This window comes from Suricata suricatta, chromosome 8, assembly GCF_006229205.1.
Source record: "Suricata suricatta isolate VVHF042 chromosome 8, meerkat_22Aug2017_6uvM2_HiC, whole genome shotgun sequence".
Taxonomy (NCBI): Eukaryota; Metazoa; Chordata; class Mammalia; order Carnivora; family Herpestidae; genus Suricata; species Suricata suricatta.
In genome coordinates, this window is record NC_043707.1 from 69,127,151 (window position 1) to 69,152,891 (window position 25,741).

At 37.5% G+C, this 25,741-nt stretch overlaps 1 protein-coding gene across 1 annotated transcript in view; it reads left to right on the plus strand.

Moving 5' to 3' along the window:
* KYAT3 (kynurenine aminotransferase 3) overlaps positions 1-24,993 on the plus strand; it is a 66,635-nt gene extending 41,642 nt beyond the window's left edge. Inside the window, exons 9-15 of the mRNA XM_029949035.1 lie at positions 88-208; positions 7,320-7,396; positions 8,582-8,671; positions 13,436-13,622; positions 17,537-17,613; positions 17,775-17,861; positions 24,109-24,993. Of these exons, the coding sequence (XP_029804895.1) occupies positions 88-208; positions 7,320-7,396; positions 8,582-8,671; positions 13,436-13,622; positions 17,537-17,613; positions 17,775-17,861; positions 24,109-24,171 (702 nt within the window). The 3' untranslated portion in view covers positions 24,172-24,993. The remainder of the gene's footprint in view (positions 1-87; positions 209-7,319; positions 7,397-8,581; positions 8,672-13,435; positions 13,623-17,536; positions 17,614-17,774; positions 17,862-24,108) is intronic.
* Positions 24,994-25,741: the final 748 nt, after the last annotated feature.

A 25,741-nucleotide genomic window follows, 5' to 3' on the forward strand; every position in this document is an offset into this window, starting at 1 on the left:
TGTCTTTATAAGGTCTTCTGACCTATCATTTTCTCACATGCTGAATTATAATTGGCTCTGCTCTTCTGTTCTCTTTAATACATATAGGTATATACCAAAGAAGAACTCCAAGTAATTGCTGACCTTTGCATCAAATATGACACACTCTGCATCAGTGATGAGGTTTATGAGTGGCTTGTATATACTGGAAATAAGCACATAAAAATAGGTACTGGTTATTACATAGAGTCACAAATCAAAATGTGTTTGGACACATGTGAACATCTGATTGGAAAGGATCCCAGAACAGCTTTAAAATGGTCCTTGCAATGGGTATCTGTCTGTATGAGCACTTAAATGGGATTTGGATAAATGATGCGTGAGTGAATTAGTAAACAGACTAAAGGACAAGCAGTACAAATTTCAGGGAAGAGATTTTTGGATCATACTATAAAGCTATGAAACCAGAGAAGTCATACTTTTGCCTATATCCTTGGCTTTTTATCAAGAATGCATCTATTGCGTGGTACATAAGATACATGGAGCTTACTTGTTCCCAAGCTGGACTGTCTCTGCTGAGCAAGTTGCCAAAATGCCAAGTCAACAGGAGAAAATTGCAGGGCAAGTAAGCTATTGCTACTCGGCTCTTGCCTGGGGTTTCATCATTACTGCCCGGCCGTCTCACAAGTGTCTTGGTATCTCCTGGGGTTATCTGAACTGATACCAACTATAAGACTATATACTGGGTTGCAACCTCTGGGTCTTTGCCTTTGTGCTTTTTTTGGTTGGAAACCTTTTTCCTGCAGATACCCACATGGCTCAATCTCCCCAGGGCTTTATTCAGATACCAGTTTATGTGGCCACATTTAAGATAGTTATAAGTCTTTCTTCCAGAATTTGCTTTGCTTTTTTTAAATTTTCTGTTCTGGTTTTTTTTTTTTTTCTATTATAATAAATATCAAGACCTATATAGTTTACTTCCAACCTGCTGGAACATAGGGATATTTTTTTGTTTTAGTGACTTCTGAATCCACAGTTTCCAGGATAGGATCTTGCACATGTTAGATAATCAGAAAGTAATTGATGAATAAATGAATAGGAAATATGAAAAAGATAAGGGAAGAAAAACTAAAATCACTGTGGCAGAAATCAATAAGTAAAAAGTTAGCTCACTTGTTTGGACACCTGGATGGCTCAGTCTGTTAAGTTTCTGACTTTAAGCTCAGATCATGATCTTATGGTTCCTAAGTTCAAGCCCCAAGTCAGGCTCTGTGCTGACAGCTCAGAGCCTGGAGCCTGCTTCAAATTCTGTGTCTCCCTCATTCTCTGCTCCTCCCCTTCTCATACGCTATCTCTCTCTCTCAAAAATATTAATTTTTTTAAATTAGCACACATGTATACAAATACTTGTTGCATATTTCATAATCATCCCTATGGTGTGTTAGTGTAGAAATATGGAGGACAGAGCAGCTGCTTGAGGAGATCAACAGCAGAGTGGGCAAAAGATGGAATTTGTTAAGCAGAGAGGTAGAAAGAAAATCCCTGTCAGATAAACTAACATGGACTGAGGCAAGTATATCTCAACAGATCAAGATATACTTAAGATTAGGGCAAGTGGTTTATAAGGATGTGTTGTATAACAGGCACAGATGATAATGGAAAAGTAGAGTAATTCTGACAGTCTTGATTATGAGAACAGTTTAAACTTGTTGAGAAGACCAGTGGTTCTGAAACTCACTTCAGTGTAGAGCAAGCCACAATGTTCACATCATAAAATAGGGATACATTGCTTTCCATCCCCACTCTAGAAGCAATTTTCCTAATAGAAACTTAATTATTAGAAGAAGTCAAAATAAAGATCCCAGTTCTTTGCATATTTGTCACACAGATTTATTGAAATAAACACATCAGAGGTTTTCTGATTTAGCCACTTACTTCCTAAATGTTCATTTGTTTCACTATTGGTAGCATATACTATCAGATGAATGGTAGTACTTACTTTAAGTACTTAAGAAAACTCATGGAAGGAAACTTAAAATTGATTTTGTATAAAAAACCTTTACACATTAATTTGATCACCAACATTCCAGTGAAACCTACTTTGAGAACTACTGCAAGAGGTGAGCCAAGACAGGGGATGAGTTCCATGATTGGATTTATTTAAGATAAGAACCACCTAGCTACATGTGAGGACCTGAAGTGAGTTGATGCCCTAGCAGTGGAGTTGACACATATGGGCTCTTTAGAAGTCAAATCAGTAGGGCAGAGTATAGCATGTGAAGGTGGGAAGGGAGCCAGCCAGTATGATTCTGAGGTCTCCAGCCCGGCCCCCTCAGAGGTAGGGATGTACAGCGGAGGAGCCGATCTGTGGGGAGTAAGGAATAGTCCTGCCTCTCATGATTTCTTTAATCTTGCTAAGTTTCAGTCTCTGTGAGACCTAGAAGGGAAGATGTCTGGAGACCAGTGGAATTACAGGCCTGACACTCAGGACCAAAGTATGAGGGGAAAGAGTTTTGGCAGTTGTCAAAATTTTGTTGGTGGTGTAACCCATGGAAGAGAATTTTCTCAGGGAGAATTGATAAACAGAGAAGGCAGCCAGAGATTTGCAAGGTGTGATGCCTCAACACAGAAAATTGCTGTTTTATGTCAGAATTGCATCTGAGTTCATCTTCAGTCACCCTTCTTGTGGATGACCTCTGTTTCAGGTCATTGAACTATTCCAATCGATTTTAAGATTAACATTGACAAATAATTATTTTTTGTAATTAAAAAAAATTTTTAAGTTCATTTATTCTGAGAGAGAGAGAGTGGGGGTGGGGAGGGAGGGAGAGGGAGAGAGAGAGCACCTGATGCGGAGATCAAATGACCAGAGCCGAAGTCAGACACTTAACCGACTGAGCCGCCCAGGTGCCCCCTTTTTTGTAATTTTTAAACAATTAGAGGAAGAGGCACCTATCTCATGACTAAATATAATTTGTACTCAATACATTTGTTCATGTCTAAGTGATAATGTCTCAAATCCTTAGTTTTAGTTAACGGAGTTTAGCAATATTTTTCCAGTGATCTTGAGAGTTTTTGTTTAATCTTTATTGTTTAAACCTCATGTTATATGATAAACCCTTCATAGTAAAATGTAACTGATATTACTTGCTAAAGATATCAAGACCTATATTTTTATTTTTTTAAGTTTTTTAATCTTTATTTATTTTTGTGAGAGAGAGAGTACGAGTGAGGGAGGAACAGAGAAAGAGGGAGACAACGAATCCGAAGCAGGCTGCAGACTCTAAGCTGTCAGCACAGAGCCCAGTGTGGGGCTCAAACTCCTAAACCGTGAGATCACAATCTGAGCTGAAGTCAGATGCTTAACCGACTGAGCCTCCCAGGTGCCCCAAGACGTATATTTTTAACTCAGATATTTTAGTTGTTATAACAGCCAATAAAGTTAAAACAAGAAAAAAAATGATTTCACTATTTCATTATTTAGAGAGTGATTTGGTTCCATGAAAACTTATATATTATATCAAATACAGTGGACTTTGTTACATGAAAAATGCACAGTGGCTATTCCATCAATCTGCAGAGTGTGATCGTTTTTTAATATAACACAATAAAGCCTTCTCGCCATACATCATGAATTAGCATCATCCTCATGCTTTTACTGAGGCCATTTTCCCTGGGGTAGCACTCTTCCTCCTGTCTATAATCTTTGTCTGACTTCTACTGAAGCCTAAGCTGCCTATAAATCACTGTTATTGCTGCTGCAGCTCATTTAAGGACCATGGGTCATAAACAAGAAATGCAAAGACCACTTGCCTTTCAGATATAAATACAACCTAAACGTAATACTAGATACTGGTTTTCTTTTTCACATTTTTATGTATTCATATAAATAATGTCCACACCCACCATGAGGCTCTGACTCACAACCCTGAGACCAAGAGCCACGTGCTCTACCAACAGAGCCAACCAGGTGCCCCTGGGTGGTGGTGGTGGGGTTTTTTTTCCCAGTGTGGAGCTTGAACTCACAACCCTGAGATGGAGTTGAATACTTTACCAACTGAGAGCCAGGCACTCCTAGGTCCCAGTTTTTAAAAATAATAAGACGTGCAAAGATTTTTTTGTTTTCCTAGTTTCACACACAGTGCTGTGGTCTTCTGTTCTATCTGTTTTAAGTTATGTGGCTCCCCAAGTCTCTGAGATGGGAAGGACATGAACATCCAGATGCTTTAAAAAACATCCCTTAGGACCCTTTATGTTGAAGAAGTAGAATTTGTTCTTGGATCAGATTTCTTGATTCAAATGATGTCTCTGGGTTTCTGACGTGTCGGTCAACAAAAGAAACCTCTCTTCTAGAAAAAAGATATATTAATACATTTATGTTGATATTCTAATCTTTTGGCATTTAGACAAATAGTATAAAATTCCTTGTAAGTTATTCAGTTGATCAGCTTACTGCTTAAAAAAAGACATCTGTTTTTTTTAATGGCTAAAAAAGCATGAAAACTGCTTAGCTCTTTTCAAAAAAATACTATACCTATAACTATTACATTGATGTTTTGTGAATGAAACCTACATTTGACATATGAGTAATTTTGATTTCCTTTAGATATAACTTATTATGAAAACATGTTAGGATTGTATTTGTTTCTCAGGGTAATTCTTAATTTCAAAGAATTTATTTCTGATTTTAAAAATTTGTTAATGTTTTTATTATTTTCAAGAAACAGAGAGCACGAGCAGAGGAGGAGATAGAAAGAGAGACACACAAAATCCAAAGCAGGCTCCAAGCTCTGAGCTGTCAGCCCAGAGCCCTACGTGGGGCTCGAACTTGTGAACAGTGAGGTCATGACCTGAGTTGAAGTTGAATGCTTCTGATTTTTTAAAATGTTTATTTATTTTTGAGAATGAGAGAGACAGAGCACAAGCAGGGGAGGGGCAGAGAGAGAAAGGGAGACAAAGAATCTGAAACAGGCTCTGAGCTGTCAGCAAAGAGCCTGACGCAGGGCTGGAACTCAGGAATGGTGAGATCATGACCTGAGCAGATATCGGATGCTTAACTGATTGAGCCCCTAAGGCACCCCTCAAAGAACTTAGATTTTCTCTGGTCAAATAGGAAAGTGGGACATGTATCATGGTATTCTTTTGGAATACTTTGGAAAACTAGAAATGTCTCAAAATCTGATATGATACTTATGTCAAATGTTAGAATATTTCTTCTTTGAACTGACTCTCATAAGTATTTTCTTCATTTATTATTTTTGGATTTTCTACTCCACAGAGAATATAATTGTAACTTCCTGATTTATGTAGTTTTCCTACCTTTGCAGATATTGCACAATGGACTGAAATTACGTATGAATCCATTGTGGAAATTTCTTTAGCTACCTTACATTTTAGTAGACACTTGACTTGTGTATGAGAAGATTCAGAAAACAATACCTTAGACCACACAGAAATGGCCATTTGTTTTCTCTTTATGTATACCAATACTCTTAGAACAATACAAGAGTATCTACTGTACCTCTGAAAAACAAGTGAAAAACTCATGGGATTGCATTTGAAGAACGTCACAACTAAACTACTTGAAGAATCCAAAGAGCAGCATGGAGGAGGAGCCTGGGTGGCTCCGTCAGTTAAGCACCAACTTGGGCTCGGGTCATGATCTCGCGTTTCATGAATTCAAGCCCTTTGTCCAGCTCTTTGCTAACAGTTCTGAGCCTGGAGCCTGCTTTGGATTCTGTGTGTCTCCTCTCTCTGACCTTCCTCCACTCTCATTCTCTCTCTTTCTCAAAAATAAATAAATGTTAAAAAAAAAAAAGGAACAAAGAGCAGCAAAGGTAGTACTCTCAGATTAAGAAGAATAATTTACCAATGTGGGCAGAATTCACGTGCTCTTACATTTTATACCTTGAAGACATCACCTACATTCCCTTTGCCCCAAATACCTTTCCTCCTCTTCTCTGTCTGGCAGAAGTTTCCGTGCTCTTCCGGGTCCATTACGCCTGTTTTACTTTTCTCAAACCCCCACTAGACAGTAAGCCCCTCAAAGATAGGAACTGCTTCTTTCTCATCTTTGTTTCCTTTAGACCTGGCTTAGTCCCTGGTACCTGGTCATTGCTAATCAATGTTTGATAAGTAAATGAGTACGTGAATGAATGATTTTGTGAAAGTTGTCAATCACTTGAAAACCTTTATACTGTCATTTCTCATTATTTGTGGAATCCATAAATGTAAATCACCTACTCACTGAAATATATTTGTAACTCCAAAGTCAGTACTCACAGCACTTCATTCACAGATGTGCCAAGAGGGACAAACAGTTTGAGTCACCCGATATGTGTATTCTCAGGTGAGGTCAACAAGGAAACATTCTGCCTTCTTATTTCAGCTTATACTATTGTCCTTTTCTTGGTGGTTTTGTTGTTTAAAATAACCCCCAGCATAGTGTTGAAGTGCTGTGGTGTGCATTAGGGAAATAATAAGTATGCTGGATAAACTCCATTCAGACACAAGTTCTAGTGCTATTGGAGATATTAAGAGGTGATCTCTAAAAGGTATGAAATGTTTATACTTAACAATATTCATACCTAAATGTTCATACCTAAAAGGATGAAAAAATGTTCTAAAACTGGTTGCCCACCTGTGCAGATACACTAGAAAACATTGAATTAGACCATTTAAATAAGTAAATTTTATGGTGTGGGGTTCGTATCTTAAAATTGTTAGCACAATACACATACATACGCACATAAGCATGTACACACAGATCACGGCGCCCAACCCCCAGAGTTTCTGATTGAGAAGGTCTGGGATGTGGTCCAATAATTTGCCTTCCTTACAAGTTCCCCATTGATTTCACTAGTACTGATGTGAAAGCCACGTTTTAAGAAATATTGTCTTAGGAATACTATAAAATAGACACAGAAAACGGGCAGAGTAGATGGGAGTAAAGAGTGGCCAGGACCACAATCAAAATGGTGCCACCAGAAGAGTACCGTGTATTGAACGAGCAGCCACCGCGGACACGGAGCGCTAGGTGCCACGCCCTGGCTCGTGCGCCACTGCCCACTGCACAGGACGCTGCCTCCTGGCCCCTCTGCCACTCCTGGCCCTGGAAGTGATTTTGCTACGTAACATAATTTAATCTATCACATATTATACAGTGTTTTCAAGCGCTGTAACATTTTCAACTGTGTTTGGGTTAAAGTTACATTGTATTTTAAAAACCTATTGAAATAATTCTGACTGCACCCTAATACATTTATGTTTTTAAGTTATACTCAATGTGGATTGATTGGAAAGCAATTATGTAGCCTTATTTTTTTCTTTTTCCGGTTTAGCTACTTTGCCAGGCATGTGGGAGAGAACAATAACAATAGGAAGTGCCGGAAAAACTTTCAGTGTAACTGGCTGGAAGGTAAGACGCAGAAGACTAATTGCTTAAAAACAGGCATGTATTTTATTTCTTGGAGAGAGAGAGAGAGAGAGAGAGAGAGAGAGAGAGTGTGTGTGTGTGTGTGTGTGTTTTAAATACATGTATAGTCAGTTTACCCAAGTTTTTGTACTTACTAATCATTTGCTTATTATTTACTCATTCAGTTTTCATATTGGCCTTTCTCCTTTTTGAGACCTAATCATTTCTTTATTTTTTTAAAGCTTTTATTTAAATTCCAGCTAGTTAATATACAGTGTAATAGTAGCTTCAAGTAGAGAATTTAGTCATTCATCACTTCCATACAACACCCAGTGCTCATCACGGGTGCCCTCTTAAGTCCCCATCACCTTTTGAACCCATCCCCCTACAGCTGCACTCCCTCCACTAGCACTCAGGCTCTTTTCTCTAGCTCTGCGTCCATTTCTTGGGTTTCTCTCTCTCTCTCTCTCTCTCTCTCTCTTTTTTTCCTTTGTCATTTGTTTTGTTTCTTAAATTCTACATATAGAATCACATGGTATTTGTCTTTCTCTGACTTATTTCACTTAGCATAATACTCCAGCTCCATCCAGGTCATGGCAAGTGGCAGAAAAATAGTAATTTTTCATTTTATAAGCAACCAACTAATGGCATTCTCTTTTGCAAAGAATGTTCAGATTATTGCATATTAATACAAAAGGATTATGTATATAATACATAAAAATAGCTAATATTTTGGCCCGTACTATGTGCCAGGTTCTAAGTGCTTTATACATCCTCATTCTCATAATGGCATTATGAAGTGAGTATAATTTATTATCCCCATATTATAGACAATAAAACTAGTAAGAGAAGTTAAGTAAGTTGCCTGAGGTTATAATGCTGATAAAATCAAGCCGGGCAGTCCAGCTTCAGAATTTATGAACTTAAGCACTAATTTACCCAATCGAAACTTGACTATCTTCCAACCAGGCCCATCCCACTGGAGTTAAGTGACTCCAGTGGGAAACTTCCCGAAGAAGAACAGTGTTGAAATGATGAGCAAATACTAATTCTGCACCACTTTCTTAGAGTGAACATCATAGAATTACATACATTTAATAATTACATTAAGCAGAACTACTCTACCAGATTTAATATGTACAGTTAGATTGGCTTTTTGAAATCCGTTTTTCTTCTTTCCTTTTTCAGCTTGGCTGGTCCATTGGTCCTAATCATTTGATAAAACATTTACAGACAGTTCAACAAAACACCATTTATACTTGTGCTACGCCTTTACAGGTAGGTGTTATAGTAACTTGGGGTTGAAACATGGTCTTTTGCTGAAGGTGTTATGAGAATGGTTTTTTGGTTTGTTTGTTTAAATACATTAAGTTTTAGCTTTGAATACTGGCCGGACTGCAAAGTAGAGCAGACTCTGAAGGACAGTGACAACGCCAGGCACAATTACAGATGTGCATGTGCTCCAAAGCAGTACTCCCTCCCTGGGAGTTTACCCTGTTGCTATTATCTGTATACATAAGGAGCTCTGTATGTGCATGGTCATTTATTGCCAAAATAGGGGACGGTCATTATCCATCGATAGGCAATTTATTAAATAAACCATGGTCTAGCCACACATTTAAATAGGATGTGAATTTTGCATTAGTTTCCCATTTCTCTGTGACAAATTACCACAAACTTAGTGATTTAGCACAGATTTTTAATCTGACAGTTCTGGAGGTCAGCAGACCAAAATGGGTCTTATAGGGCTAAAAACAAGGTGTCTCCATTCTGGTGTTCCTTCTGGAGGTTGTAAGGGAGAATTTGTTCCTTGTCTTTTCCATCTTCTAGAGGCTACTCACATTCCTTGGCTTGTGGCCACATCACTCTAACATGATTATGACTCTCCAACTACCTTCTTTCCCATACATGGATCCTTATGATTGTATTAGGCCTGTGAATAATCCAAGATAATCTCTTCATCTTGAGATACTTAATTAATTATTAAAAAAAATTTTTTTTACATTTATTTATTTTTGAGAGACAGAGCACACATGAGGGAGGGGCAGAGAGAGAATAAGGCACAGAATCTGAAGCAGGCTCCAGGCTCTAAGCTGTCAGCACTGAGCCCGACGTGGGGCTCAGACTCACAAACTGTGAGATCATGACCTAAGCCAAAGTTGGATGCTTAACCAACTGAGCTACCCAGGTGCCCCGTTGAGATCCTTAATTTAAATCACATTTGCAAAGTTCTTTTTACTATGTAGGGTAGCATACTTATAGGTTCTGGTTTTTAAGACCCAGACACCTTTGGGGTCCATTATTCTATCACCAAGGCTATTTAAAAAGGAAAAGAAAGGGGAGGAAAAGAAGGAGGAAGCTGTATCATTATCAATATGGGAAGATTTCCAGAATACACTGTTAAGTAAAAAAAGCAACATAAAGAGTAATATGTATTTATGCTATATCCTGTATAAGAAAGGAAGAAATCATATGCTTATATTTTCTTAAAGGATCTCTGGAAGGATCCATAAGAGGCTAGTAAAACTGGCTATTTGTATGGGTATGAAGAATAAGTGATATGAATAGACAGGGATAGGAGTGGGTGCAAGACCTTTTAATGGATATCTTTTTTATATTTCTGTTTTTAAAAAATAAATTTATAAAACAGGGATATGTGTACATTCATTCCATGAATAATCAGATCACTTAAAAAATATCTTTTTCTGGAAGGCCATTAGAAGGCTGAAAGATTGAAATGTGTTGGCTACAGTAAATTTACTTTTTTTGCTTCCTGTCAAAAATATCTACTGAATGAGAAAAAAAAATTGTTTTAAAATTCTCTTTCCCATGACTCTCTCTAAAGCACTGTCATAATAAAGGTTAGTTTTGACATTTGATTTTATATATATTAAACTCATTTCATCTACTCAGAATCAATTCATTCACTTATTCAACAAGTATTTGCTAGTATTAGAAATATACCATAAAGAAATTTTTCCCTTATGGAGCTTACAGTCTAGTGGGAGTATCAGATAATAAAGAAATAAATATTAAAAAAAATTTTTTTTTTTTAATGTTTATTTACTTTTGAGAGACAGAAAGACAGAGGTACGAGCAGGGTAGGGGCAGAGAGAGAGGGTGATGGAGAACCTGAAGTAGGCTCCAGGCTCTGAGCTGTCAGCACACAGCCCTGCACAGGGCTCAAACTCACGGACTGCAAGATCATGAGCTGAGCCGAAGCTGGACACTTAACCAGCTGAGCCACCCAGGTGCCCCAAGAAGTAAACATTTTAATAATATGTCAGATATGATAGATACAATAGAGAAAAATAAAGCAGAGAAAAGGAAGGATATAAAGTGCCAAAGGGGAAAATATACAATGTTAAATGGAGTAATCTTTGAAAGCCTCACAGAGAAGGGGACATTTGAGCTACAAACTGAAGTTTAAGTAGTCAAATAGTTACCTAGAGAAGAACCTTCCAGACTGTGAGAACAAGTGCAAAGGCGCTGGGGTAGGCAGTCTGGCTGTCATATTTATATCAGTGAAAAACATGAGACTGGGATGAGATGATCAAAGGACAAGAGTAGGAGGAAATAAACCAGAGGGGTAGCTGGGGCCCAGATCAAGTAAGGCCATGTTTATCACTGTAAAGGTTGAGTAAGATAGGAAGCCCCTGGGGAGTTAGAGCATAAGGGTGACATGATCTAACTTGTATTATCAAAGGGACTCTGGCTGCTTTATTGAGTCAGAGGACTGTTGAAATGATCCAGGAGAGAGACGGCAGTTGACTGAACCAATATAGGGATGGTGAAGTGATGGAACATGATTGGATTCTGAATATATTTTCAAGGTAGAGCTGTATTTGTCCATGGCTCACATGGTGGGATAAGAGACAAAGAGAGGAGTCCAGTATAATACTAAACTTAGGAAAGATATTTATGTCTCTTGAGCTTTGAGTTTTCTAGGGCAATATCTCCTGCTATAGGTAATGAATAAGTTGCTGAGAAAAAGCAAGAGTCAGCTAAGAATCTGGAACTTCTTTTTCTGAACCATCTGATCCTCCCATGTCAGCTAAGTGCCTCTTGTTTTTTTTTTTTTATCTTTATTTATTTTTGAGAGAGAGAGAGAGAGAGCGAACATGGGGAAGGAACAGAAAGAGAGGAAAATACGGAATCTGAAGCAAGATCTAGGCTCCCAGCTGTCAACACAGAGCCCAATGCAGGGCTCAGACTCACAAACCATGAGATCATGACTTGAGTCAAAGTTGGATACTTAACCAACTGAGCCAACCAGGCACCCTGTGCCTGGTTTTTTCCCCATGCACTCAGACAACCATGTTTGGAAACTGGCCCGTGCTTCCAGGGAAACCACAGATTCCTAGGCTGAAGCAGCCAAACCTTATTTATGCGAAATTGTTTTAGTACTATGAATTATTAATTCCTTTTTCCTGCTGGATTCTTTTGGCATGCAGTCTTCTCTGTGGTCTTGCCCTTCTCTGCCTCTCCGTGTCATCTCTTGCTGTGCTCTCTTTGTACTCTTCAGTCACACCAGACTCAGTTCTTCCAACAGAACAAATTATAGCCTTTTTCATGTATTGGTTTCCTAAACCCTTCCACATGCCCCCTCTAATAGATACTAACTAGAATCTCCATAAGGGCAAGGACCTTGTCTATCTTGTTCATCATTATATCCCTAGTGTTTTATCACAATGCCAATATTTACCATTCGTATTCAATATATGATTACTGAGTGAATTAATTTATCCTTTAATTCTTTTAAAAAAATTTTAATGTTTATTTACTTAGAGAGAGTGCAGGCACGAGCAGAAGAGTGGTAGAGATACAGAGAGAGAGAGAATCCCTAGCAGGCTCTGCACTGGCAGTACAGAGCCCAATTTGGGGTTCTATCCCAAGAACCAGGAGATCAGAACTCAGCCAAAATCAAGAAGCGGACATGTAACTGAGGCACCCAGGTGTTCCAGTTCTTTAATTCTTCATACCCCTTGATTCTGATTAATTTTTTTTAATTTAGCCACTTTGCCCTGCCCTTCTCTTAACTATTCCAGAGTCTTGATTATTGCTTAGATGTTCTTGTATGCTCTGAGAACCAGCATTTCTTTTCTTTTTTTATTTTTTAAAGTTTATTTATTTATTTTGAGAGAGAGCATGTGAGCACATAGGGGAGAAAAGAAAGGGGGAAAGATAATCCCAAGGGGGCTTGATCTTGGCAAACTGTGAGATCATGGCCTGAGCCAAAATCAAGTTGGACTCTTAACCGACTGAGCCGCCCAGGTACTTCTGAGAACTGGTATCTAAGGGGTTTCGGTGCACACTCACCTACCATGCCTCTGTCCTCCTGCTGGTACACATCCTTGTTCTCTATGTGTGTCCAGATTCAGACTTGTTTACCTTTTCCTGACTTGTTGCCATCTCAGACACCTACTTGATTTTTAACAACATTGGTTTTTTTCCTTTGGCCCAATTTCTCTCCTGTCACTTTTGACTTTGGTGAGGAATGGTACAGAAGTGACTTCACATGCCCCAGAAACTTCTTTCTAATCCCTGTGACACTTAGACACGTCTGGGTTATGGATGATTAGAACAGGAATTAGAATTCAGATGAGAATGATTGCATGCCTATGGGGAGTGACACGGGGTCAGCTTTCATTTCCACTGCATCCTCCGGGGTAAAAGGAAGAGGCTGACTAGTTCATCGTCTTTTACACTTAGGTCTAGCAAGTCATTCTGCAGCTCACCTCAGTGGGAAATAACCTCATGTCTTTTCGTTTCCGAGTAAGCCATCTGTATACAGTACCTCTGTTTTAATTTGGATCATCATGGCTAATTCTCATTCTTCACATTAGATTTAACCATTTACATGTAACCAATTCCTCCATTAATGCAATGTAACATACGTTTACAGAAATTCGCCTGTAATTCCCGGAATGACTGTTTTTTCTTTCAGTAGTGTCACTTAGGGCAGTCTTTTCATACCAGTAAACTCAGCAATAAATAACATTACTATATTTCCTTTCCACATGTTTCAATCTTAACATGCAGGAAGCCTTGGCTCAAGCTTTTTGGATTGACATCAAGCGTATGGATGACCCAGAGTGTTACTTTAATTCTTTGCCAAAAGAGTTAGAAGTAAAAAGAGAACGGATGGTACATTTACTTGAAAGTCTTGGCCTAAAACCCATAGTCCCTGATGGGGGATACTTCATCATTGCTGATGTGTCTTCACTAGGTTTGTAAGCTTTATTATTTCAAATATATGGAAACTTATGTGTGAAATTACATCAGAATTAGGGAGTAAAGATTGCTGTCAAAGCCATATCAGCATTTTATCTATGGAAAAATGGCTTTTTGTTTTGTGAGTGTTTTTGTTTTGTTTTGTTTTGTTTCATACGATCATTTTGACTTTTAGGTTCCTGACCTTAAATGTGGCTGTTGTTAACGTGGTTACAGGTATTCCATTACACATCAAACTTGCTATCTTGTTCTAGTGTGTAGTTTAATACACATAAATAATATATATACCCTGTATTCCTTTGAGTAAAATTTTTGTTTCCTTTTTACTTAAGAAAGATGAGATTTCTAAAACGTTGATGCTATCAGGGAATATTTTCTATTTTAGAATTTACTGAAATGAAGTAAAGAAGGAAAATAATATTTATTGAGAGGCTACTGCATGCCTAGCACTTTCATACAAACTTTTGAAGAAGGTGTTGTTAGCTCTGTTTTTGAAGACATGAACACTTACAAAGCTTTAAATAACTTGCTAAAGTCACATAACTAGATTCCAAGTAATTTTGTCTCCAGAAAGCAATGGTCTTTATATTAACTGAAGCTGTTATATGTGATTCTGACATGCCATACAAATCTAAAGTTAGAAGCAAGATAACATTTTGTATATAGTCTATTTAAAAAAAAAAAACTATACTGTTAATTATGGTATATTTAAAAGCATAATTTATTCTGACAGAACTTATAGCCAAATTGTTTATTTCAGGGTTCTATTACAGTAAAGTTATATTCCACTGAACTTGAAAAGCCTTTTATATATACCAAATTTTATAAGGCTGGAAACTTGATTTTAAAATAAAACAGTGATTATTATTTCTTCATTTGTTGTGAGAGAAGCAGGAGGCCATGATGCCCAGAGGTTTTTGCCGTCCTTTTACCTGAGAGCTAAATATGTTTGGCTCCCAAGCTCTGTTCTCATCTAAAACCCCTTGAGATATCCTATACTCTGAAGTTTGGAAATCACTTTTCCTGTGTTATGTCCAAATGTACAGCTCCTTTTGTGAAATGATAAAAAGAAATGTCACAGTTTGCTTCATGCATAATTTTGCTTTTGAGTTGAAACTCCATAAGATTTCGACATGAATTATTTTAAAAATAATTGATTAAATACCTGATCTGCTTCTAAAAAGCATTTAGGTTAACTCATATTAAAATATTTTCTGTATAATAATATTTAAATAGAAATTTATGTAACAGAGAATCGGTATCACACAAAACGAGGAGGAAGCAAATGTTTTAGTCACCTGGGTTCAATACAGTATTGTAATTAGCATTAACTTGGGACTGAACTTTGCGACTGCAAGAGCAAGTAGAAAATGAAATTAGTTACCTAATTCTTGGATAAATGGAAAGTAAGAATAATTCTCCCCTAGAACCAAATTGTTCCAGATAATAAATTCTAAAAGAAATTAATCGCATTGTAACATAAAACATCAAAAAGGAAGCGATGCAGCCTTTGTGTGGATTATTGCACTAAGTCTTAGTTTCCCTTATTATCTTCAGTCAATCCACCTTGTTTGCAATGCCAGCTTAGGTCTCTGATCTTGAGCTTGTGTGGTTGTAATGAAACAGAAAGGATTTTGGTTAGAAAACCATTTGTGATGATGGGAAAAATAGATGTCACTTTCTTATAATCCTTTTTCACCCATGGGGGAAATATATTAATGTCTATAAGACTTTCCTACATAGGAGAACAAGTTCATTCTCTTGTACCCATTCATCTGCTCAGATTAATTTGAGTGTGGAAATTCTTCCAGGTATTAGAGTTTGGGCCCACCATTTGCTAAATACAAAAGCAAAATCCAACATTTTCATTTGATGGCAACTTAAAAATGAAAATAGACCATAAGATTCGTGGACATAGTGATTAACTCCCTTTACAACTCAAAACAATAGCTAACTGGTGAATATTTTTTAGTATTTATGACATAGTGGGTATTATGCTAAGAGCTTTACAAATATTCCATTGTCACTAAAGTCCAATGAGATTGGTGCCATTATATTTCCATTAATGGATGAGAAAGATGAGAGAGAGAGAGAGAGAGAGAGAGAAGGAAAGAGAATCAAGAAATTTACTGAATCTAATAAACTACTTAGTAGCAGAGCTGGATTCTTAACCCAGATATCCATGTCCTAACCAATGAATTTGTCTTTTTTTTCTGCTATATTAAGCAACTCCAGATTAGTTAGCTTCATCTTAGAACTAAAAGGGGGACCATTTGATAAGAAGACATGACAACTAGGGAGATGATTGCAGTTGTTCTAGTGAGATAATATGGTCCAAAATTGTGGAGAAGTGAGAATGCAATAACCAATAACCAATTTTGATTTTAATAGATAAATACATTAGTGTTCTTATAATATGGTTCAGACTGGTATCTAAAGAAATACTGTGATTAGGTATTTTGAGGATCTCTGACTTAAGTATTCTAAAGAAGTAGATTCCAACATTCTTCTAACTGTAAAATCTTTAGAACTGTATTTATTCCCTTCTTTCCTTTTGAGCACCATGGCAATAAACTCAACTTTTCTAAGCTTTATAAGAATAAATGAGTAGTACAGTCAGTGTCAATTACAGTTAGTTACTATCCTGCTTTTCTTTTTTCTTCTGCTGTAGGTAATCACTTCTTTCTCTGGGTTGCCTTTGAACGCTTGACATAACTTATAATTAAAGTCTAACTTTAAGTGTTATTTTTTAGAACCAAACCTGAAATAAACACACACACGCGCGCGTGCATACATATAACTTAAAATAGTAATTTAACTTCCTTATCTGTAAAGTGAAGATAGCTATCTTTTTTCATGCTTAACAAATAGTAAGTGCTCAATAAATGGTAGTATACTGTTACCATTATTGTATGGAAATTTTACATTCCTAAAGCACAGGAGAAAATGGAAATAAAATCATTGAGTAAAAACATAGTAAGACTTAAAAAACAAAGATGAAGCTTTTTTCAATGTCAAGGTTTTTACACTGTTAATTTGAAGAGACTTAGTATTTAATGAATGAAATCTAAGTGCCTCAATTTGCTTTGAGCAATAAATTATAAAATTTTATTGATTACAGTTAACTGTCAATGTTAGTTGCTTTGGGGCATTCAAAAAGATCTAAAAATATAAATTAATAAAACTGAAACAATATGAAATGTAGATTACTGATACTAAATGCCAGAAAATATCTTGCCCAGACCTTAAAGCAAGATTGGAGCAAGAGGTAAGAGTGGAACACATATTTGAAGTTTTTCCAAAAAAATTTTTTTACTGTCTAAAAAGCATAATATAGAAGAAAGAAGTAAACAGGATATCTTGGAAGATCTACACAGACATTCTCCCTTTATAAATGATGAATAGCTTTAAATTAGTCACTGAACAGATATGCTTTTCATTACTTACATGCTAGACACTAAGCTAGGAGTTGGGAATAATGATAGGTTGCAATACAGATACTTTATCCTTGTGGAGCTTATAATCTAGTAATGAGTGACTATTTGGAGATACAAGTACTACTAATGAATACTCTATAAGTTTAGATGTTATTTCCTTAATAATGGTCATTGACTTTTACATTATTTCTAGATGGAGAGTCAGCACTCCTCTTTTCTCCCCTTTTCCTACTCCTCTCCAGTTCTAAGATCTATATGCACAAACATGATTCTATATATGCGAGTTCTGCTTAGAGTGATAATAAAACTTACCTGCAAATTTCTCACTTCTTACCCCACCATGTAGTATGAGACTCCAGTAGGTTTTCTGAATATCTTCTGAAAACATTCTGAATCTTGATAGATTTTAAATGAAATACATATTGGCCTCAGATATAATACATAGGCTATCTAATCTTCATTGTTGTTTTAGATGCAGACCTCTCTGATATGAAGGACAGCAATGAACCTTATGACTATAAATTTGTGAAATGGATGACTAAAAATAAGGTAATGTTTATTGGCCTTTGAGATATTGTGCTATAACCATTTTTCTTTTTGGAACTTGTGAATATTTAGAAGTATCTATTTGTTTTTAATGTTTATCAGCCTAAAATTAGTATTTGAAGTAGAAATGGTTTTCCCATTTTGTTTTTCTATTTATTTTTCAGAAACTGTCAGCCATCCCAGTTTCTGCATTCTGTAACGCAGAGACCATATTACAGTTTGAGAAGTTTGTGAGATTTTGCTTCATTAAAGTAAGTTCCCTATTCTATTAAAAAACACATTTATGATGTTTTTCCTTCTGATTTATAAAGCACCTTTTTTTCTATTGCTAGGAATGATATGCTTATATGTAGTTTTTTAATTTTGGCGTGCTGCCATGGACTTAACGGCCTACAAGGACAAAGCTCAACACTTGAGTGTTGAGTTAACTGTATTACAACATTATCAGACTCCTTACCATGTGACAATGCAATGTCTAGCATGTAATAAAAAATTACTAGACAAAAAACTACTAGACATGTGAAGCCATAAGGAAATGTGACCCTTAATAAAAGAAAAAAAGCGGTCAGTAGAAACATATTGCAAAGTGACCAGACAGAGGAATTAGTAGACAAGGACTTTAAAGCAGATATTACAAGCATGTTCAAGAAATTAAAGGAGGGCACCTGGGTGTTCAATCGGTTAAGTATCTGACTCTTGATTTCAGCTCAGGTCATGATTTCCTCCCCTGTGAATGCATGTGCTCTCTCTGAAAAATAATCAATTAATTAATTAAAAATAAATAAAAGAAAATATGATCATATTAAGTGAACAAATTAAAACTATAAGCATTCAATTTAAGAGATTTAGGAACTTTAATTTCTGACATGAAAAATACATGGGGCTTAACACAGAAAGGATTGAGGCTGTCAGGGAAAAAGGACCCACCTTAATTACAGATTCATAGAAACTATGCAATCTGAAAAACAGAGGGAACAATTACTTTTGAGAAATAACAGAGCCTTAGGTATATGAAACAATATCAAGTGATAATATACATTTAATTGGAGTACCAAAAAAAGAGAATATAGCAGAAAAAATATTTTAAGAAGTAAATACCAAAATTTCCTTGTGTTTTTTTAAAAAGCAACGTAGAGATCTAAAAGCTCGGTGAACCACAAGCAGGAACCACAAGCTAAAAATCAAGGGTAATGGTAAGATCTTGAAAAAAGTCGAAGAAAAACTATACCTCACAGGCATATGAATTTAGCAACTTGTCATCAGAAATAATGGAGACCAGAATACAAGAAATGGCATCCTGAAACTGCTGAAATAAAAAATGTATAAGCCCAGAACTCTTTTATCCAGGGAAATAGGCTTTAAAACTGAATATGAAGTATACATATCTGACCAATAAAAGCTGAATGAATTCCTGATCATCAGACCTGTACTAAAAAAAAAAATCAAGGCATATATATTATTGCTATTTTTAAGGTGTTATTGCCACTGAAGACATGCTTAATATGTTCAAGAAACTTTTTACAAACACACTCATCTATAAACCTAGTGAGAATGATGTAAACATTGTTTTCAACTTTTAGAGACAATTTATAGACAAACTATGGAAGACTTATCCAGAAGAGAATAAAAATGTTAACAATCTAGTAATGTCAACATTTAATTGACTGAAATGTAGAAGAAAGGGTAAGTCCATTAATATTCTCATCTTAGAGTGGATCTAGAAATAGAGGTGTATTATTTGAAGTTATAAACAGAACTAATAAAAGGAAAAAGTAACATAAGACTTCCTGTTTTAGAATCGTAAACACAGCCTGTCCCCATTGTCTACTTGGAAGGTATTCAAAACAACTAGGAGAATGGAAAACAAATTCACAAAGTCCCCAGTAAGTGAAGAAGAGTTGGCAAGCACAGTGAAAGTAATGGTAGAGGGAAGACATCCTGAAAGTCTCTTGTGTCTACATCTTCAAATTACTGACAGAGCCAGCAGGCAACCTGCTCATCCAGAAGAATAGGACAATAAGTGCACTGGCAGAGAGAGCTCCTCCAGACTCATTTAGCATCATGAAAGGCCGGACAGGAACATACGGCTGTATCTAGACCCTGTGTGGGGCAGGGTGGAAAGGAGACTCTAGTTGGGTTATAGATTTTCTCATTCACTCCTCTCATTTTTGCTAAAAGCCTTATTGGGGCAATATAGAGTAAGATATATTAAATTGCAGGCAGTGACTTAAATTAAATTTTTCTGTTTAAAAAAATTATTTTTTATATTTGAGAGAGAGCAGGGGAGGGGCAGAGAGATGCAGACAGAATCTGAAGTAGACTCCAGGCTCTGAGCTGTCAGCACAGAGCCTGACACAGGACTTGAACTCATGAGTAGTGAAATCATGACCTGAGCTGAAGTCAGATGCTGGCTGACTGAGCCACCCAAACACCCCAGGTAGCGACTTAAATTAGCTGGGAGGAAGAAAAAAGTACCCTCCTCCCTCACCACTGAAGTCCACATCAGTCATATTAAACCTCACTGTGAGCCGAGGAGAATTTCTCCTGGCTTCTAGTGCTGTACTGGCTCCTCTCTTACACAGATCTGCAGATACATCTTCAAACCATAGACAGAGTCAGTAGGTAGCATATTCATTACCCAGAACAATGCGAACAGTAGGTGTGCTAGCAGTGGGAGCTCACAAAAGTAATTCAATCAAAAATGAATAATGAAAAGGAATCAGCTATGAATCTGTAAGAAGATATCTATAAGGAAAAAAGGAGAAAGGTGCAAAGAAGGACAAGTGTGGAAAGAGAATATTCAACCAGAAGAATGTTGCTGTAAAGCGAATAAAAATCGATAGCTCAAGTCCAAAACCTTCAAAATGAGATTAAAGCAGAGATTTTAAAAGTTCAGGGAAGACAACATCAGATAATATAAGAAGATGAAAAGGCAGCTTGTCAGAGCTCAGGTTCAAAATTGAAGGGGAAAAGGCAATTGTAGTGACATTAGAAATGGCACAGAGAACACTCAGTACTTCTGTAAGCATAGTAAGGATTGAGAAACGAAGCAAGAAAGAGTAGAAAGGAATAGATTTTTAAAATATTAGAAAAATTATAGATGTGGAAGACAAGTGAAATACGTTGAATCCCCTGGTAGGGGAGGTGGTTGGGTGGCGGGGGGGGGGGGGGGACAATGGAACCTGAAAAGCATTTTATAGCTTTATTTTGAGAATGCTTTCCACTAAACAAACAAACAAGCAAAACAGACAAATCTAAAATTGAAAGAGAATGCCTTGTCTCAGGCAAACTTGTCACAGAACCATTAACACCGAGATATTTTGGACTTGAGATAACGAAACAATATTTTGGCATCTAGACAAAAACATCCCAAGCCTTCTTGGGGGCAGGGCAGAGGGTCAGTGTTGACCCACCTCCTTTACAGCAACACTCAGTAGTGGGAGATAGGGGAGCAACCCAAAGAAGTCTCTCGGGAAAGTTAGTGTACCTAATTCAACCTCTTGGAAAGGCTAAAGATAAAAGGTTGTCAAAACATGCCAAGAAAATGGAAATTGAAAGAAAGCAGTTTAAATTTAAGGCAAAGAAAGCCAAAAAGCAGCACTTTACAATGGTTATGTGTAAAATTCTCAGCACCTATCAAATATATGAAAGGATGGTCTACTTTACTCATATTATAAAAAATGAAAATTAAAACTGCAACAAAATTCTATTCTATTATTTTATTATTAGATTGGAAAGAACCAAACAACTAAAAACTTCAATAAGACACTCGTATAGATAGAGAGTGGAGGTATAATTTGTAAAATCTCTTAACAGCAGTTAGAATATTTCCATCCAAATGTAAATGCACCTGCTTCTTAAACCAGAAATTCTACTTCTAGAATTTCCCCCCTGTGGATTTACTTGCACATGACCTGTGCGTAAAGATTTTCCACATTTGTAACTGCCTTCTTTGAAAAGACACCTGGCTCTCATGTAGTCACTTCTTTACTCAGTCCCTCTCTATGAGCTACTGCCCATCCAGCTGCCACCCCTGACAAGCACCCTCTACCCCACTCAGGCTTTGATACTTTGTGCCACGCTGCTACTGCTGTCACCTCCTGCAGAGATGCCCTCCTTTGACTCCAGCACTGCACACCAGGCTGCCACTGTCACCTACAGCAAGGACTCCTTCACCCCTCGTGGGCTCTGACACCCCATGCCTGTCTACCTTGGCTGATGCCTGCCTTATCCTGTCTAGGTTCCAATGCCCAGCACAGAGCCATCCTGCCATGGAGATGCTGGCTTACCCTGCTTAGACTGTGACATCCTGTTCCAGTCAGCACTGCCACTGACATCATCACCACCTCATGCCACACTGGAAACCCTCCTCACCCCACGCTGGCTGCAACATCCTGCACCAGGCTGCCCAGGCTCCCCCTGCCTTCAGATATGAACCTTGCTTCACTCAGTCCCTCCTAATGGCTTTTGGATTAAATCATTCTGTAGAGAGGGAAGAGAAAAGAAAAGAAGTAGCAAAAGCAGAAGAAAATTATCCACCAATTTAATTTTATACCAAATTCTGGTATTACCTGTTCAAAAGGCAAATGGGGGCATCTGACTTCAGCTAAGGTCATGATCTCATAGTTTGTGAGTTTGAGCCCCACATCGGGCTCTGTACTGAACATTTGCTCAGAGCCTGGAGCCTGCTTCAGATTCTGTCTCCTTCTCTCTCTTTCCCTCCTCCACTTGCACTCTGTCTCACTCTGTCTCTCAAAAATAAATAAGTATAAAAAATAAAGGCAAATGAATTTTATTAGTAGTTATAGCTATGAAACATTGATGAGAATGGGCAGAGTAGTGTGGATGAATGAATTTTCCCCCAGAGCAGAGAATAGTGAATTTTGTCTGAAGTTTGTAAATAAGGAAATAGAACCAAATGCGTAATTTAGATCTTGGAGGTAACCACCAGAACTAAAACCAGAAATTGCCATAAAAGGTTGACTTGGGAGATGATGGGAATAGTAGGAAGGAGTAGGAGAGGAGGAGCAGATGATTCTTACTCAGTGTAAACTCTTCTGTTCTCTCTGATTTGTTTCTGCAACTATATATTGATTTGATTGCTTTCCTTGTGTAGGTCTGCCTTTGTATTTTTACTTTGAAAAACTCTCTTCGTTTAGATCAGATATTCACTGAAGTCTTCATTTAGTGCTATTATGTTTCATACTTTTTTCTGCTTTATCAAATTTATCTTTAAGTGAACACATCATTCTACTACTATCTAAAACTTAATGAATGGTGGCTAGGATTTGCTCAACTTGCCTATTTTCTATTAGGCAAATGCCAGCTAGTACTAGTACCATTCACCACAATTGTGTGTCAGAAAGACACACCTTCATATTTGTAAATGTCATTTTAGCAGAAGACAGATTTCACAGATTTTAGTGCTTTTAGTTAACTAGTATTTTCAATAACTTTTTCTGAGCAGCAAGGAAAAATTTTTTTTTAGAAATCTTCATATTGGATAAATAAATATCAATAAATATATAAATTACTTAAATGAAAAGGACTTCCCCCATATGAATTCCTTTCCTAAAGACATCAAATATATCAACTGGAGATTGACTATCAGTCCTATAATCTCCGATGCTTATAGCTGGACATCATGAGGGTGTCAGGTCATGTGCAGAAGGGAGTGAGGTGAGAAATAAGGAAGCAAAAATAATAATTATCAATCCCATCAGCATATCCGTTACTGTTGCTGCTGGCATCAGTGTCATTTATGAGTCTGGGTCTGGCACCACTGGTTGCTTGTGCTGCCATAATGGTTATAAATAGTGAGAGGGTCCACACTGGTGAACATGGTTTGCCTGGGGTCAGGTTAAACTGTTTTCAGTCTAATTTGCATTTATACGGTTTGGTGATGCTTTTTTGGCGCCATGGCAGTTAATTTTGTACATTTTTTTCAGTTTTAGGGTAGTAACAATGAACTGGCAGCCAGTATCACAAAACAGTATGATGTAGTGACTGGTGTCACACTTCCCCAGCTCCTCTAACATTGAATTCTTATGAGGTTCATACACCTTTCCAGCCAGGAAGTAATGGGATACAACATTACAAATGGTTGATTTGTTTGATTTGCCGCTGGGTTCTTTAAAGAGCTAGCAATCTGTGTACTAACACCATCAAGTAAGGGAAGATGCTACAAATGCCATTTCCCAGTTTCTGCCCTCGTACCTCCCGGAGTTGTGGCTTAATGCAGGCAAGGGTTCCAGTGACTCATCTCCTGGGAGGACTTGATCCCTGAATGAACCCTCTGGGGTTTGGCGCTTGAGAGGCCAAGGACAGACTGGAGCCCAACGGGGCCCGGCTCAAGTTATCGAGTTGAGGAGCACTTGGTTTCCAAATCACTACATGACTCTTCTGATCCATTGACTTTGGTGTATTTTTCATATTTCAATCTTTAATTCATCTTGAATTTATTTGATATGTAATGATGATTACTTCACTTCTTTACAGAAAGATAGTACATTGGATGCTGCTGAAGAAATCATTAAGGCATGGAATAGACAGAAGTCTTGATTTGTGCAGACTATTTCTACAAGATGACCTAATAAGGAACTGTTACTTAGTGCTGCCATCTGCTGGACATTGAAAAACAAGTATTTCAGTACAGATGAAATTTGGAGAGAATTTTCCAAAATGTTAACCCCACTGGTTTGTTTTGTTTTGTTTTGTTTTTTTCAGTTGAAATGTATGAAAACACCTTCCATTACCATTTTATGAGAAGCAGTGTAGCATTTTGGTTAAGAATTGTGAGAAGCTGGTTGGTGCTTAACCTCTTATTGCTTCAGTTTCCTCATCATAAAAGGGGAATAAAATATAGCACCTACTTTAGGATCCCTGGCTGGCTCAGTTGGTAGAGCATGCAACTCTTGATCTTGGAGTCATGAGTTCAAGGCTCACATTGGGCATGGAGACTATGCAAAAAGAAAAACAACAGCACCTACTTCAGATGAAGTTTGTGAGCATAAAAGAGATTGATATCTGTAAAACTTCAGTAAACACTCAACTAAAGTTAGCTAGTTTCATTACTTCACCCTGTATAAAAACTCTTAGCCAGTTATACTCCCTCAACTCCATTTTCTTGCTTTGTCTACCCACATGTAGTTCTCTCCCCTTCATTTACCAATGGGTTTGAAATTTGCTCACAATTTTGCTTCTCTGTCCCCGATACTGCCATCATCTGGAGTAGCTTCAAGGTTTACGGAGACTGCCTAGGCCATTAGCACTTTGACCTCCTCACCTTTAGTGAGCCACTTACCCTCTTGGGCACACCCTGAACCTTCATCATTTAAAGCTGTGCCAACTTTGAGATAATAAATTAGTCATCTCACACTGTAACCACCTATCCTAATAGCATTCTCTCTGTGTGTCTCATCTGCTCTTAAAATGTCACTTTTTTTAACTCACTATAATTTCAAATCCACTATTTCTCAAAAAAAATGGTGTATGGCACTCTTATAGCAGAATCAAATCTATGAGAATAGATAATCTGGTCTTCACCCTAGACCTGCTGAAAATAATTCCAGGATATGGCCTTTCCAAGGTGATTTTTACACCCACTGAATTTTGATAATCACTGCTGTAGTCCCTGGAGCCTTTTATTCCTATTGGTCCTCTTACACCTTCTGTACCCAGCTTAGATTTCATCTATTACTTCAGCCAAGATACTTTTGCTGCCTTGATAACTTGCCCATTGTTCTGTTTCACCTACCTGAACAACAACAACAAAAAAGACACCCTAAAACTCCACCCTGGGATTAAAGCTCCTGTTTACAGCTGGGTTGCTGGGGCTCCCCAGGTGGCTCAGTCGGTTAAGCGTCCAACTTTGTTTCAGGTCATGATCTCACAGTCCATGGGTTCAAGCCCCACATCGGGCTCTGTGCTGACAGCTCAGAGCCTGGAGCCTGCTTCAGATTCTTTGTCTCCCTTTCTCTCTGCCCCTCCCCAGCTCACTCTCTGTCTCTGTCTCTCAAAGACATAAAAAAAATTTTACACCTGGGTTGTTGAGCACTGCTCTAGCAAAATGCACAATTGTGCACATACCAACAACCATGAATGCATATCATTGACCTTAACTAGATTTTTA